This window comes from Mastomys coucha, unplaced genomic scaffold, assembly GCF_008632895.1.
Source record: "Mastomys coucha isolate ucsf_1 unplaced genomic scaffold, UCSF_Mcou_1 pScaffold3, whole genome shotgun sequence".
Classification (NCBI taxonomy): Eukaryota; Metazoa; Chordata; class Mammalia; order Rodentia; family Muridae; genus Mastomys; species Mastomys coucha.
In genome coordinates, this window is record NW_022196909.1 from 47,739,102 (window position 1) to 47,752,839 (window position 13,738).

Sequence of the window (13,738 nt, forward strand, 5' to 3'; positions counted from 1 at the left end):
ACATTCTCAGTGATTTCAGGGTCACAGAAGGTGGGGTCTGTCTACTCTAGACAGCACATTCTCAGTGACTCAGCTCTTTGGACAGTTGGCTACTGGAAGCTGTACAGGTGTGTGGGAAGAGCAAGTAGACCTACTGAAGTCAAAGAGACGTGGCCGCATCTGTGTGCTTTCGGAGTCCGTCCAGAACAGTAAGACAGTGACTCAGGACAGATGGGAATGAGTGACAGGCTGTGGGGCAGCAGGGGCTGCTGTCCTCCCGTGTGCAGCGGGGGCTGCTGTCCTGTGTGCAGCAGGCAGGCCGAGCGCAGGCCGAGCACAGGGAGAGCACGGCTGCTTGTCCCTGCCCCACCTTCACCTGGAGCACAGCCTGAGCCAGCCTGCCTCAGAGGGTGGACGCGTGATCCTCTCTGCTGCCTTCTGCTCGCTCCTCCTCCACTTTGCAATAGCCGCAGCCGAGCGCCATCTGCCCTCATGCCCACAGTCCCACCTCTGCCCTGTATTTTTAAGAATACAAAAATGTGTGTGTACCAGGGGAGGGGGTATATGTGTATGTACATGTGTGCCTTTGCCTGGCATTTTTGAAAATACAAACATGCGCATATGTAGATGCTCACTTGAGCCTATGGTGCTTGTCTGGAGGTCAGAGGTCAGCCTTGCAGCGTTGGCTCTGTCTCAGTCATTTGGGCCTGGCAGTAAGCACCCTCACCTGATGAGCTGGCGTGCCCTTGGCTCTCTTGGTGACTAAAGCATACAGAAGTTAATTTCTCTCAGATGAAGGCACTGGAAGGATTGTGTAAGATAAGTCTTTGTCTGCTTTTGTGTGTAAATTTTTATTTTTGATTTTGTGATTTTTGAAACAAGGTCTCTATGACCAAAACTGGCCTTGGGCTGTGTGCACTGCTGAGTCTGGGAGCTAATCTTTTACTCTGTGGGGTACAGATGCGTGACTCGGTCTGATCTGCTTCAAAGAAGTCACAGATTTAACATATTAGCCTGGAATAGTGATGTACACTTTTAATCCTAACTCTCTGGAGGCAGAAGCAAGAAGATCTCTGTGAGTTGGAAACCAACCTGATCTATATAGATAGTAAGTTCCAGGACAGCCAGGGACAGGTACAGAGGCCTTGTATCAGAAAGGAAGTTTAGCATGGTTGTAGAGAGCAATCAGAGGGGGCCAGCTGAAGTAGGCCCAACCTGTGACAGTTTACCAGAGACAGTTGTTGTCACTAACTGGACAGATGATTTCATGAGAGGGCCCCTGGGGCTCTCCTGGGTAGTTCTGGTAACCAAGCAGTTCTATGAGGTTTATGACTGCCCCATTCTAGCTCCTCAGTGTTTTTGAGGAGGCAGACAGACCCTACCCATGCCCACTAAACGCCTTGAGGAGGCAGGCAGGCCCTACCCATGCCCACTAAACGCCTTGAGGAGGCAGGCAGGCACTACCCATGCCCACTAAACGCCTTGAGGAGGCAGGCAGGCACCACCCATGCCCACTAAACGCCTTGAGGAGGCAGGCAGGCATTACCCATGCCCACTCAACACCTTGTCCTGACAGGCTTTCTCTCTGTCCTCCAGATAGGGAGAGATTCCTGAAGAATGTCTCTGATCTCCTGGGTTAGATTTTGTTGGCATTGGAATTTCTACTGTGACAAAAGCACTTATAATTCCTGAAGTCACAGAAACAACTGTCCTGCATTCCCTGAGTGTCCTGCAGAGGGTACTACCTCCGTGGCTTCATTCTTTCCTGAGCACACTCCTTAGAGTGGGATAGTCTCAGCAGCTGGCATGCTGCTCTTGACAGGTTCTGTCCTGCAGAGGGTGTGTAGCATTTTAGGCTCAGAGACAGCCATTTGAGTCCCAAGGTAGAGATGTACCTGGTATAGGATCCAGGGATGATAACAAGGTGAGAGTGCTGCAGGGGAGGCTGGGGGAAGTCAGAGGGCAGAAATCAGGTGGGCGGAGGCTTTAGGGGCAGTGTGCAGGGCGCTCTGGTCGCTCTGCCCTGTGTGGAGCACGGGAGTAATGGAAGCAGAGAGGTCACCACAGCCAGGGTGCACGGCGGAGGTAGGGGTGTAAGGTGTGAAGATGACAGAGCGATTAGAAGGGCGGGGGGCGGGGGCCAGAGCAGGGTGCTCCGTAGAGGGACCAGCAGCCTCACCTCAGATGTGAAGTTTAAGAGAGGAGAGTAGGGTCGGGTTAGAGTTGTACATCTGGGTGTTGGCTCACATATGGATGGTGTTGAGCGTCGTAACGTGGGTTGCTGTTCTCTTAAAGCCGTGTGATGTAAGAACAGCACTAGTGTCTCTGGAACAAAATCCTCCAGTGGCAGAGAGAGTCCAGAGACTAAGCTGTGCTCTTGAGCACATCAGAGCAGCACCATTGCTGCAGTTTCCATATGGTGCATAGACTTCAACTCATACAGAAATTCTTACAGAGAAATTATAAACCAGGCAAGCAAGCAAAACAAAAGGAAGGACAGAAAGAAAAAAAGGAGAGAGGGGCCAGGCGTCACGGTTGCAGATCTCTAATCTAGCAGAGGTAGATGGATCTCTAAGCCAGAGACCAGCCTGGTCTAGCCAATGCTGCAGAGTTAGACCCTTTCCCCACCCCCACCCACAAAGAAAAACTTTTAAGAAGAAAATTTTTAAAAAAAGGTCAGTTATGTAGTTCCCACCTTCAGTCCCAGCACTGAGGAGGCAGAAGCAGGCAGAAGCTGAGTTTGAGGACAGCCTGGAATATGCAGCACACTCCAGGCCAGGGAGGCTACACAGAGAGAGACTCTGTCACCTACAACAGAAACCCAGCTGAAGCCACAGTGGCCTAGAAGGTGAAGCAGGACAGGAGGTGACAACCACCACCAACCCAAAATCCAAGAGTGAGTGAGATAGCTCAGTGGAAGAGCACAGGCAAAGCCCCAGGTTAGTGGTGTCTGAGCCTCCGTGGGTGTGCTTAGAGTCAGACTTGGGTCCCTCTCAAGCTCTCCAGCCCTTAGCTCTAGGACTCCATAGTTACAGAGAGTAATACAGTGCTCACCAATGCCTGCAACCTTCACATGGCACTTAATAGTAGGTCGTGGCCAGAACCCAGAGTCCGGCGTTCTAGATCACATTTCGATGCATGGTTTCGGCTGTCCTGTGCAGACTGTATGGACATTTGTGTCAGGTGTGGAGGGCGACTCCTCACCTACCTGTGGCAGCTGAGAACCCATGGCCAAGGAGGAAGAAGAAGAGGGAGGAGCACAGGCCCCGCCCACCGTGCTCTGGCAGCCCAGCACATTCTGTACAGAAAGCGTTTGTTAGGGAGGGGACTTTGGGTTTGATGCTGTTGCGATGCCTCCATCTCCTGAAAGCTCAGTGAGAAGAGCTAGTGAAGGCCTCTCTCCTGAGCGGCTGTTTGCATTGGCATTGACTGTGTGTGCACTTTAAAATAATTTAAGCAAACAGCAAGGACCTAGAAAATGTCTTTTGTTATGTACCATTGCTGATTGACTGAGGCTGAGAAGTATGTCCAGGAACTCTCCTTCGACCTCAGCAGTTTCAAAGGTGTCAGGCTCCTCTGGGTTTGTTTTGGGGCTCTGGGCATTGTCTCGGACTGCTGACATTGGGCAGGCTTGTAGCACAAGACAGCTGTGTTCTCAGGATTGCCAGCTCTTGTCACGCTGGTCATGTCACAACTCTCTCTCCCTCTTGCTCTCCCTCTTCCGTCTGCATTAATTTCTGCTAGGGTTCTGAAGCAGGTTCTGTGGACAGAAGTCCACCACTTGGGTCAGTCTCTCCTGGCTTAGCTGCTAAGCTTTCACCGCTCAGTAGCCAGGGTGCTCTGGTGACTCCAACAGAGCATGTCAGCGGGTGAGAACCCGTTCTTACACCCGGGCGGAAGGATTGGCCTCCTTCCCCACAGAGGCCTGAGGGACTGGATCTCTCTGCTTGTCATGGGTTGCCTAAGGACCAGTCACAATTGCCTGCTCCATGCAGAGGCAGCTCTCATGGTGTTCAGTCAGTCATGAGCTCCTCCGCTCAGTCTCTGCTGATTCCTGTCTTCAAAGTGTCACCAGTGTGCCTTGCTACGGGCACAGACATGAGCCAGAGAAGAGAAATAGGGTGTGGGGAAATTGGTTTTGTGTTTTCCAGCTTTTCTCTTTGCTTTCAAAAGAATCTATTGTGCTACAATAAAATTTTAAAATGTTAATGTAATTTTTAACTCTGTGTGTGTGTGTGTGTGTGTGTGTGTGTGTGTGTGTGTGTGTGGCATGCATGTAGGTGCCAGTGCCCTCTCAAGGCATCAGGTCCTCTGGAGTGTAAGTGCTTGAGGCAGCTGGGAGCTGGGAACTGAGCGCTGGCCCCAGGAAGAGCAGTAGTATCCTTAGCTGCTGAGCGGCCTCTCCAGCCCCACTTCCTGTCCTTGGTTTATGTGTGTGATTGTTGGCATGCGTGTGTGCGTGCGTGCGTGTGTGCGATGCCACAGCTCATGGGAAGGCCAGGGTGACTTGTCTTCAGGTGAAGTGCTGAGGCCACCTACCGAGCAGGTAGCCCTTGGTAGCCCAATTCTTGTGTCTCAGCCTCCTGAACACTGGGTAGAATGTGTTTGTGCTCCCGTTGGCTGCTTTTGATGGATGGTGGGAGGTGGTTTGAGACAGGGTCTTAACTACATAGCTGTGGTTGGCCTGGCACAAGCAGAAGTCTTCCTGCTTTCGTCTCTGCCTCCCAAGTGCTGGGATTGAAGGCATGCGCCACCATGCCTGGCTGGTTTCCTTCTCCTTTAGAGTGCTCCTTGCCTTAGGAGAGGCCCGAGAAAGCCCTGTCCCCGGCATCTGAAGTCTTCTTATCTTAGGTCCTTACTCAGCCAAGACCCTTCATCTGCTCATAGAACTCCAGTCAGTGCTTTGCTTTGGTTCTGCTCGGTTCCGTGGTGTGAGACAGTTTCTAGCTGAAGACTGCTTTGTATAGGCTACATAACCCCTCGAGCAACTGAGCCTGATCTCTGGCCCTCAGATACTGTCAAAGCTACGGTTGGATTGACTCCTCCTGGCAGATTTCTTAGTTGGGTCAGGAAAAGGTTGAAGGCTGGCAGTGCTTGTTGGGTGTGGGCACCTGGGATGGGCAGGGGAGGGAGGATAGGTGTGTGGGTGGAAGGATGGAACTGCCACAGAGATTAGAATGGAGTGATTTTACAAGGCGCTCAGAACCTTTAAGTCATTTGACAGAATCAGAAGGCTATAACTCCAGGTTGCCCTGCCATGGTCCTCAGGCCTGAGGTAGGTGTCTACATTTGCCTCTGGCAGCACAGAAATAAATATGTCTTTGAACTTTAGGGTATTTTCCCAGGAAAGTGGCCCTGACACACCGTCACCCAGCAGGTGGAGGGCCAAGTTTGACTATTTTGATTTTGCTGCTTGGTCCATTCCCTGTTAGTGAGAGCCTTGGATCCCATCACGTCGGTCAGTCTCCGGCCCTAGGTGGCCAGTCCCTCCAGCAGGCCCAGCACTTGATCCGTGCAGTCCAGCGTCTGGACACACTTCCTGCTAAACCTTGTAGTCGGCTGTGTTTACTGGGCAAGCAAAGCTAGGGAGAGGATGAGCAGGCCTCGTAGTGTTTGCTGTCATGGGGGTAGGGGCTTCCCCGCATGCAGCAAACAGTCCTCTTTATTAGCCCTGTGAACCTTTTTATTTATTTAAACCAAGTCACAAAAGTGAAATAAAGACAGTTACATGAAAGTTTCCATGTTGTGGTTTGTCTAAGCAAGTTTTCAAATAGAGGGGAAAAGATGAACCCAAATGGCCGGGCAGTGGTGGTGCACGCCTTTAATCCCAGCACTTGGGAGGCAGAGGCAGGAGGATTTCTGAGTTCGAGGTCAGCCTGGTCTACAGAGTGAGTTCCAGGACAGCCAGGGCTACACAGAGAAACCCTGTCTCGAAAAAACAAAAAACAAAACAAAACAAAAAAGATGAACCCAATGGCCTCTGGGAAATGTCCTTTCTAAAGGACTTTCAGCTTCTTAGCACCCCTCCCCCCAAGATAAAAGACAAGAGCTGAGTCCCCAGCCGAGCACATCCCTTCCTTCATTTTTAGTACAGCATGGAGGGGTTGGTGGGATGGTCCCTGCTCAGAGGCAGCCGGCCGTCAAAATGGGGACTGAAGAGAGAAGTGAGGGAGGCGAGACGAGGCAGACCTCAGTGCTTTGCTTGCTCATTCCAACTATGTTGCAATGCACTTAATGTGGGTGTTTGTTTCTTTGATAACTATTAGTATAAGTTCAAGCATTTTAAATCTAGAAATACAAAATATGAAAATTTCAAATACCAATAGGATTCCTCAAGTGGAAAACTCTACACTAAGAACCTCTGTTTCATATAAAAATGGTCAAAGAGTAAGCCATGTATGAGATATTAATAAACTGTTTAGTCTTGGGTCCCATCCCTCAGCCAGCTTATTAAATATGTGCAGCTATTCCAAAAGCTGCGGGAACGATCCCAAACACTTCCAAGAGAAGTGTTTCATATTCAGACACTCTGCCAGCACCCCTTTTTGGAAAGGTTTATGCTGATACCATAGTTTAGGACTCCTGTATGAATAGGTCCTCGCAGAAGCTCATGGACTAGCCATGAGTCGCTGCTGCACAGGGCTAGCATTTTAAGGACTGGTTCAGACGGTTGTTGGTATTGGGTTTGCTTTACAGCCCAGGTAAGAATCCAGATTGTCTCTCCACGAGTACTAAGGCTTGACCCTGGGCAGCACCTGCTGGGGATGTTACCACCAAGTCCTGCATCTAGCATACAAGGGCTAGATCTTAAATTGTTCTTGAAGATAAGGATGAGTTTGTGTGAACTTCATTCATACATAACAAAGTATTTTAGAAAGGCGGCCAGCTGTGACTTGTAGTAGTTAACACTGCACTTGGACGGATCATTCAGGACCTGACCCAGCTCCCCTGAGCATTCACCTGGCTCGAAGCAGAGTGATCTCTTCTCTCAAGGGCAAACAGGAAACATCTGTTAACTGCGTGTGGCGCTGTGTTGCATGTCGGCTAGCTGGAGTACCTCACTACCCACATTGGCTACTGGCCCACAATCCTGACCACCTTTCCTTACTAAGCTTAGCCTCTGCAGGCCCAAGCTGGTCCTCTTCCTATGGCATGTGTGTTAACAGCTCCACAGAGAACCCTGTTTCTCTCCAGGTTTGCATTAGCTCTAGGAAGATGGCCTTTCGATGCAGAGCCAGTAGGGCAGCTCTTTACTGGATCGGTGGCCTCGCATCATGGCTGGCATGGCTAAGAGGACATAAAGGAGGGTGGCTTTCTCCACCATGCTGAGGAGTTGATTTTTGTTTGGGTCAGAGTTGAATTCGGAGGGCTCTGGTACTGTCTGGTACCGTCTGGTGCTACGTCCTCCTTGATCTGCTTCCCTTACCAGCAGTATGCTGCTACAGAAGCTAGGAAATGAGAGTCCGTGCTAGGGAGGTGCCTCGGTGGGTAAGGTGGGTGCTGCAGGAGCGCGAGGAGCTGAGCAGGGTGCAGCCGTCTGTCCCTAAGTCCAGTGCAGGGGAGGTGGAGACAGCAGGATCTGAGGGCTCCCCCGTCAGTCTGGCTAGATTGCCGAGCTCCAGGTTCAGAGCGACCATCTCCACACCCACGCACGTGCATGCAGAGCCGTCACTAGATGCCAGCCAAGAGTGGACACTGCCTGCCCTTCAGACCCTAGCTTCCAGGCGGGGCTCAGTAGTGACACCTGTTCTGTTCCACTGGCTTGTAGGACAGTGGCAGTCTGAAATGTGGACGGGCTGTGTGTCCTGCCTCCTGGCTCTCCCATTCCTCAGTCCTGCCACACAGGATGCCCCACACACTGATGTTGGAACCTTTAGCAGTCTCTCCTCTGCAGCTGGTGCAGTGCTGCCTGTGTCCTGCAGTCTCCTTATGACACGCACAATCCTGCATGTCACAAGGTGGTTTCCAAACAGATAGCTCTATCCTTCCACCTTTGCAATGTTAGATGTCACCTCTTTAGCTATGCTGCTCTTGATTTGAAAGAGAAGTGCATGGGCTTTGTCTTTCCAGAAGACCTAGAATCTCAGTTATTAGAGAGTCAAGATGACCGTAAGCTAAGCCAGTAAGACACACTGGCTGGTCTGAGGGCCCAGCACCAGGTGGCATTCTGAGAACACACAGCTGTGTCCCTGTCCCTGCCCAGCGCATACATCTCATCTCCACTCTTAAATGGGGGATGGGGGATGGGGCAGGCGGTCAGCTCTTTGGAAGTCACATATGCTCTTGTGGAAGCATTCACAGACAAGCCCCGGGCCTAGGGATGCAGCAGGCACTGTGGGGCGGGGCAGGGTGGACCCCTTGGAAACCAAACCCAGCTTGCTCTCTGTGGTTTCTTTTTTCCCTGCTCAGACTTCTGAGCATCGTGCTATTTCCCAATCTGAGAGACTCTACGCTTCCCCTGTGGGTCGTTCTGGGTGAGTAGCTGTTGCTGGGAAGCGCTTAGTCAAGGCGGTTGCCCTCAGCTACTGTGTTCTTACTCCCATCAAAGCCCACAAGATGGAATCTAAGAGCCCATGCTTGGCACAGCCACCAAGGGCTGCGGCTGTGACCTTCGCAGTCACAGCCTCCAACTTCCCTGTTGGAGATGTGGCTAGTGAAGGGCCCACAGGCATGTGACATCTTGTCATCCTAAACATCAACTTCTTGGTTCCCTGGCACTGTGCCTTTTGGACGGGCTAACCCCCACTATGGGATGCAGCATCATTTGTCTCCGGAACTCACTTACATAGAGCATGTTGATGCTTTTGTAGCACCTGGTGGAGAGTTGATACCCTCTCTCCATTCGTTCTTCTCTCTCCCTCCCTCACTCCCTCCCAGTTCTCCTCTCTTGGTTACACACAGGCACGTGAATACCACTGAGTAGCTAGAGACATACTAATACTTCTCATATAAAAAAAAAATCATGTTCCCATCCTTAGTAGCTTTGGTGTCCCCGTGGCATTTTCCTTGGCAATCTGGTTTTGGGCATCCTGAGCCAGGCACTGCATGTTATGGGTAGCTATGTGGAGGAGTCGGGTGTATGAGGGAGTGTTGTCCTTCAGGGTCGTGTTGTGAACATGCAGAGTAGGGAGTAGACTCTGCTCTCCCAGGTCTTCACATCCACCACCACTGGCAATTGGGTGTGCGTCTTCCACTAGGCCCCTGCCCCCCGCCCCAGCCTCCAAGGCTATGGCCCAGTGCATGGATGGGTACTTGTGTGCCCCACTTACCAAGAAACAACAAGCCCCAATGAACCATTTACAAACCTGACTCTCAAAGGGCCTGACATCCAGGAGCCTGGCACTGCAGGTGTTCTGAGCTGGGCCGGGTACCTGTCCTTGTTCAGTTACTAAGTTAGGATACCTTCTGAGAGCCAGGCACCACACTAGGTCATGAGATTGTTATCCTGGCTCTGCTCTAGCCACATAATTCTGTTTTAAAAAAAAAAAAAGTTTAATTTTTGAAAGCATGCTGACTTTGCCTACATTCCTTCAAGTAGATGAGAAATGGCGCATTTCTTCCCGTTGTAAGTTATGCTTGATTCAGGATTCCTCAAATGGTTATCAAGCACAGGTTACTGACTCTGGTCACCTGTGTGTGGCTGGATCCTGTGTGTGAGCGTGCAGGGGCCTAGAGCTAGCTGGTCACCGTTACCTTTGACCTTTCAGATCTCTGCCCAGTCCCACTGCTCCTTGTCTGTATCTCTTTGTAGCCCTGACTGTCCTCAAACTCACTCTAAACCAGGCTCCAACTCTAAGATCCTAAGTCTGCCTTCCCAGTGCTGGGATTAAAGGTGTGCACCAGGGCCTGTCGTCTCAGGACTTCAGGAGGCTAAGCAGGGAAGGAAGGCTCACGACGAATCCCAGTCCTGGGGCTGGTCAGGGACTGAGTGTTCAGAGCACTTTCTATAGCCTAATCTCCAAGTCACCCAGCACCTGCTCCTGGCCTCCATGGGCTCCTGCATGCACATGTTGTGCGTTAACTCACAGGTGCACAATCTATAATAAAGTCAGTCTTCACAAGAATCCCAGTCTACTCCAGGTTACAGAGTGAGACCCTGTCTGAGGAGAACAAAAAAGGACAAGGAAAGGAGGCGTCTCATGATGGGCGGGGCGGGGCGGGGTGGGGGACAGAGTGCTTGTCCTCGGGTGTGGTGCTGAGGCCTCCTCTAGCAGCTGCTACTTCATGGGCCTCAGTCAGGGAAATGGCAGCCCCGAGGCCACGCAAACACATGAGGATTAAGGACAGTGTGGGTCGTGGTACGTGTGTGCATGCACGTCAGAGTCAGAGGGCAACTTGCATGGTCAGGTCTCCTTCCACCCTGTGGCTTCTGGAAACTGAACTCCGGGCAGCAGGCAGCTTCATCCACTCGGCATGTTGCAGTGGCGAGCCCTGAGAGCCCTGAGAGCCGGATGTTGAGGATACGGGAAAGTTTTGCAGCCTGGCTGTGAGCATCAGCTGAACTTATCACAAGACAGGCAGTGTCTCTCCGGCTTCTCTCCTCCACCGCTCGTGTTGGGTTCAGTGGGAAACTTAACAGCTGTTCATATCCTGGTCATTGAGATGCTCATGGCTAGGGCAGTGACCATCATGCCTCTGACTGGGGCTGGCTTTGTTTGTCAGGCAGCACCAGGAGACTCCATCACTGACTGTCTTCACTCTCTTCCAGGGGCTCCACGGGCCTTACCCCTTCGGCCAGTCTTAAACGGGTATCAGCAAGAAGAAAAACTAACAAAAGACAGAAGGCCTGACTTTGGGGGGAGAGGGCAAGGGGTTCCTCTGGATTGCAGACCACATCGCACGGACCCCTGGCTCAGACCCCCACCCCCCCAATCACGGAAGAAGAGGAAGAAAGAGACTAGCTTTGAGTGAACTCAGTATGCATGTGTGAATGCTGGACTGCAGGAGTGGTGTGAGGCGACCGAGAAGAGATCCACGCAGCCACCTTGGGTTTTGGTGATGACGTCAGTCTAATGAGTTGTTAGGTCACTTGGGAAGGGGAAGAAATTTAAATGGGGGAAAATAAGCCATCTTTTTAAAACAAAAATTATTTTACCTACAGAGAGGTTGTAGTTTTGAGCACATGTTAGTTCCTCCCTCTTCCGGATGTTTATCTTCTAAGTAAGAGACAGCATGCCACAGGACAGTGCCTGCTCAGGAAGCCTGTCACACCAAGGCTGGCATGGCATGTTTGGGGACTCTGCCAGGCGGGGTTGCTGTGTTCCACGGCTGCAGAGTCTGGCCCTGTTTCTTCTTAATGGCATCTGCAGTGAGATATCCCCTCCTCCTCTCTTTTCTTTAATCTCTTGTTCATTTACCCCTTTGATGTTGGTGTCTGTCAGTCTTGGGGCTTCTTAGCATCAGACTCTCTGAGGTGAGGACCTTCCTGTGTGGCCACAGAAGCCCGGGGCATTCCATTCTAGAGGTGTGAACACTTGTACCAGCTGGAGCGCCGCGGCCTGTCTTCCCTGGCTCTCGCTCTGTGCTGCTTGCACACCGGGTTGTAGGGCGTCAGCAAGAGTGAACTGTCTCCTGCTTCTCTTGTCACACAGCTCCCCTCCCTGGGTCTCCCCCACATGTCCTGTGGCTCCAGCCATTACAGAATGAAGGTACAGCCCCAGGTGGGAGCCCCACTACTGACCACTACCTGAGAGGCCGCAGTCAGGTGGAAATGAAAAGACCTCCTCCAGCGGGGTGGGCTGCTTAGTGTGGGTGGGTAGTTGTAGCCCAGCTGGAGTACAGGCTTCTGCCCCCTGGGCAGGTGCCCACGGTGTCCCATGGACTCCACTCGGGTTGAAATGTGGACCTCTCCATGGGACTCTTAAACCAGGCTAGAACAGCTGTCTGCCAAAGATACAAGAATATGCAAAGTCCCTCCTCTTAACCCCTCCTTCCCTAAGTTGGTGGCTTGAGAGCCGGGGATGTGGATTTGGTATGGTTGTAGGGCCCCCTGCCTTCCTCCAGCCCCCATGTGCTCCAGGGTTGTGAGCAGAGCAGGGAGGTCAAGCGTGAGTGGCTGTAGAAGGTCCTCTAGCGTGGGTGCGTGGGTGTGTGGTGTGTGGTGCGGGTCTGCTCTGCCTGCCTGTCTGTCTCTGTCTGTGTGTGGTGTTTGTTCCTCCTCATCTTCTTCTGAGACTGTTGATTTTAAACACTTGATTTTGAAAGAAGAGCTTCTATGAAAACCCCCACCTTTCCATGTCCCCAAAACAAACCGACAAGGGTCCCTGGGGCAGGTGGAGGAGGCCGTGGGGAAGATGGCGTAGCTGGGTCTCCAGGGAGGGGGGCTTCTATGTGACCCTTACTTCTGCACCCTTGGACCCTTGAGCCAAGGGCAATCCCTACCAGGTACCCAAGCCACAAGTCTCAGGGGGCTTTTGTCTGAGGACCTTCTTGGGGTCAGACAACTAATGCCAGTCCCTGAGGACACTGCCACCCTAGAGCACATGCATGCCCAGCCATTCTTCCTGCTTCTGGCCTTGGAGCAGTATGTCTCCAGATGCCCTCCTGGAACCATGAGAGACTTCAGCCCTGCCTCAGTGGCTTTCCCATCTGACCCCACTAGGCGCCACACTTGCTCAGTTCCTACTCTCACTGAGTGTCTTTGCTCTCCTCCTGTGCCCCTTCCTGCTTGTAGCAGCCTCACTTGGCAAATGTAATGGCTCAGGTACCCTGGCTTCCTCCCCAGAAACAAGCCTTGTCTGTGCACCCTGGAGAGCTGGGTCCTTCAGAAGGCCAGAGCTGGTGTAAGCCTTGACCCACTCTGCAGCCCTTAGAGCCTTCACATGTGAGCACTAGGCCATCTTTTGGCAGAACTCCCATCTGGCAGCACATGCCAAGTTTCAGGAAGATTGGGGTGGGTGGGGTAGGTGGGTGCAGGCTTGGGAAGAATCTGTGTGTGTGTAGGTGTGTGTGCACGTGTGCATGCCTGTTTCTCTTTGCCATGGAGACAACTGAATTTGGGGCATTTTTCTATAAAAGCAGCCTCCTCTCCCCCCTGTATGGACTGGCTATAACCGTAAGCCAGGCGCTTTCACCAAGATAGCTGGTGGCCAAGGTGGGCAGTGTGGACATGAGCGTAAAGACCCCCAAATTTAGCCTGAGCTCCCAGCAGGAAAAGACGAAAGAATGGGCAGGCTCACAGGTGCAGACTGAATGTTCTCTCCGCCTGCCCTCTTACCCCTTGTTTCCCTGGGTGAATGTGGGGCAGCCTGCTGTCCCTCCCACCTGCGCAGTCATGGCTGTCTGGTGGGGCCTCGTGGTGCCTAGGAAATGAAGATGAGGTTTTCCTTACCATGTAAATGAATATTTGTATGATTAAATTAACACAAAAAAAAAAAAACCCGCCTTTTTCATGTGTGTTTGTGAGTCCTGTTGCATCCTCCAGCTACCTGCCTGTTGGCCTGCGTCACCCCGCAGTGGCTCTGGTAGAGATGAGAGAACTGGGGACCCTGAGATACTTATTTTGGAAAGTATATTAGTCTCTGCAAGACAGTGTCCAACAAAGGAGGAAAGATTTACTCTGATGGCTGAGGAGGACTTGACCCGTGGGCAGAGCTGCTCGATGCCCGGTGGTCGTCGGTGACAGTGGAAGGTGGAAGCTGCTCACATGCTGGCTGACCAAGAAGTAGACCTTTCAAAGGCTCATGGCTGCTGAGATGTCTCAGCTGACTTGGCCCGTAAGGATTCCACAGCCTCCCAGGATAGTGCCACAACCAGGGCT

The 13,738-nt window shown here is 52.0% G+C and overlaps 1 protein-coding gene and 1 long non-coding RNA gene across 3 annotated transcripts in view; both read left to right on the forward strand.

Moving 5' to 3' along the window:
- LOC116075542 overlaps positions 1 to 4,189 on the forward strand; it is an 8,469-nt gene extending 4,280 nt beyond the window's left edge. Inside the window, exon 2 of the long non-coding RNA XR_004112572.1 lies at positions 31 to 4,189. This is a non-coding gene — a long non-coding RNA (uncharacterized LOC116075542). The remainder of the gene's footprint in view (positions 1 to 30) is intronic.
- The window catches only part of Ilrun (inflammation and lipid regulator with UBA-like and NBR1-like domains), a 70,194-nt gene extending 56,840 nt beyond the window's left edge, over positions 1 to 13,354 (forward strand). Inside the window, exon 4 of one of the 2 annotated variants that reach the window (XM_031348792.1) lies at positions 10,688 to 13,354. In XM_031348792.1, coding sequence (XP_031204652.1) covers positions 10,688 to 10,890 — 203 coding nt within the window. In that variant the 3' untranslated portion in view covers positions 10,891 to 13,354. The remainder of the gene's footprint in view (positions 1 to 10,687) is intronic. The other variant, XM_031348791.1, reaches the window with a different exon arrangement.
- The last annotated feature ends 384 nt before the right edge of the window (positions 13,355 to 13,738 follow it).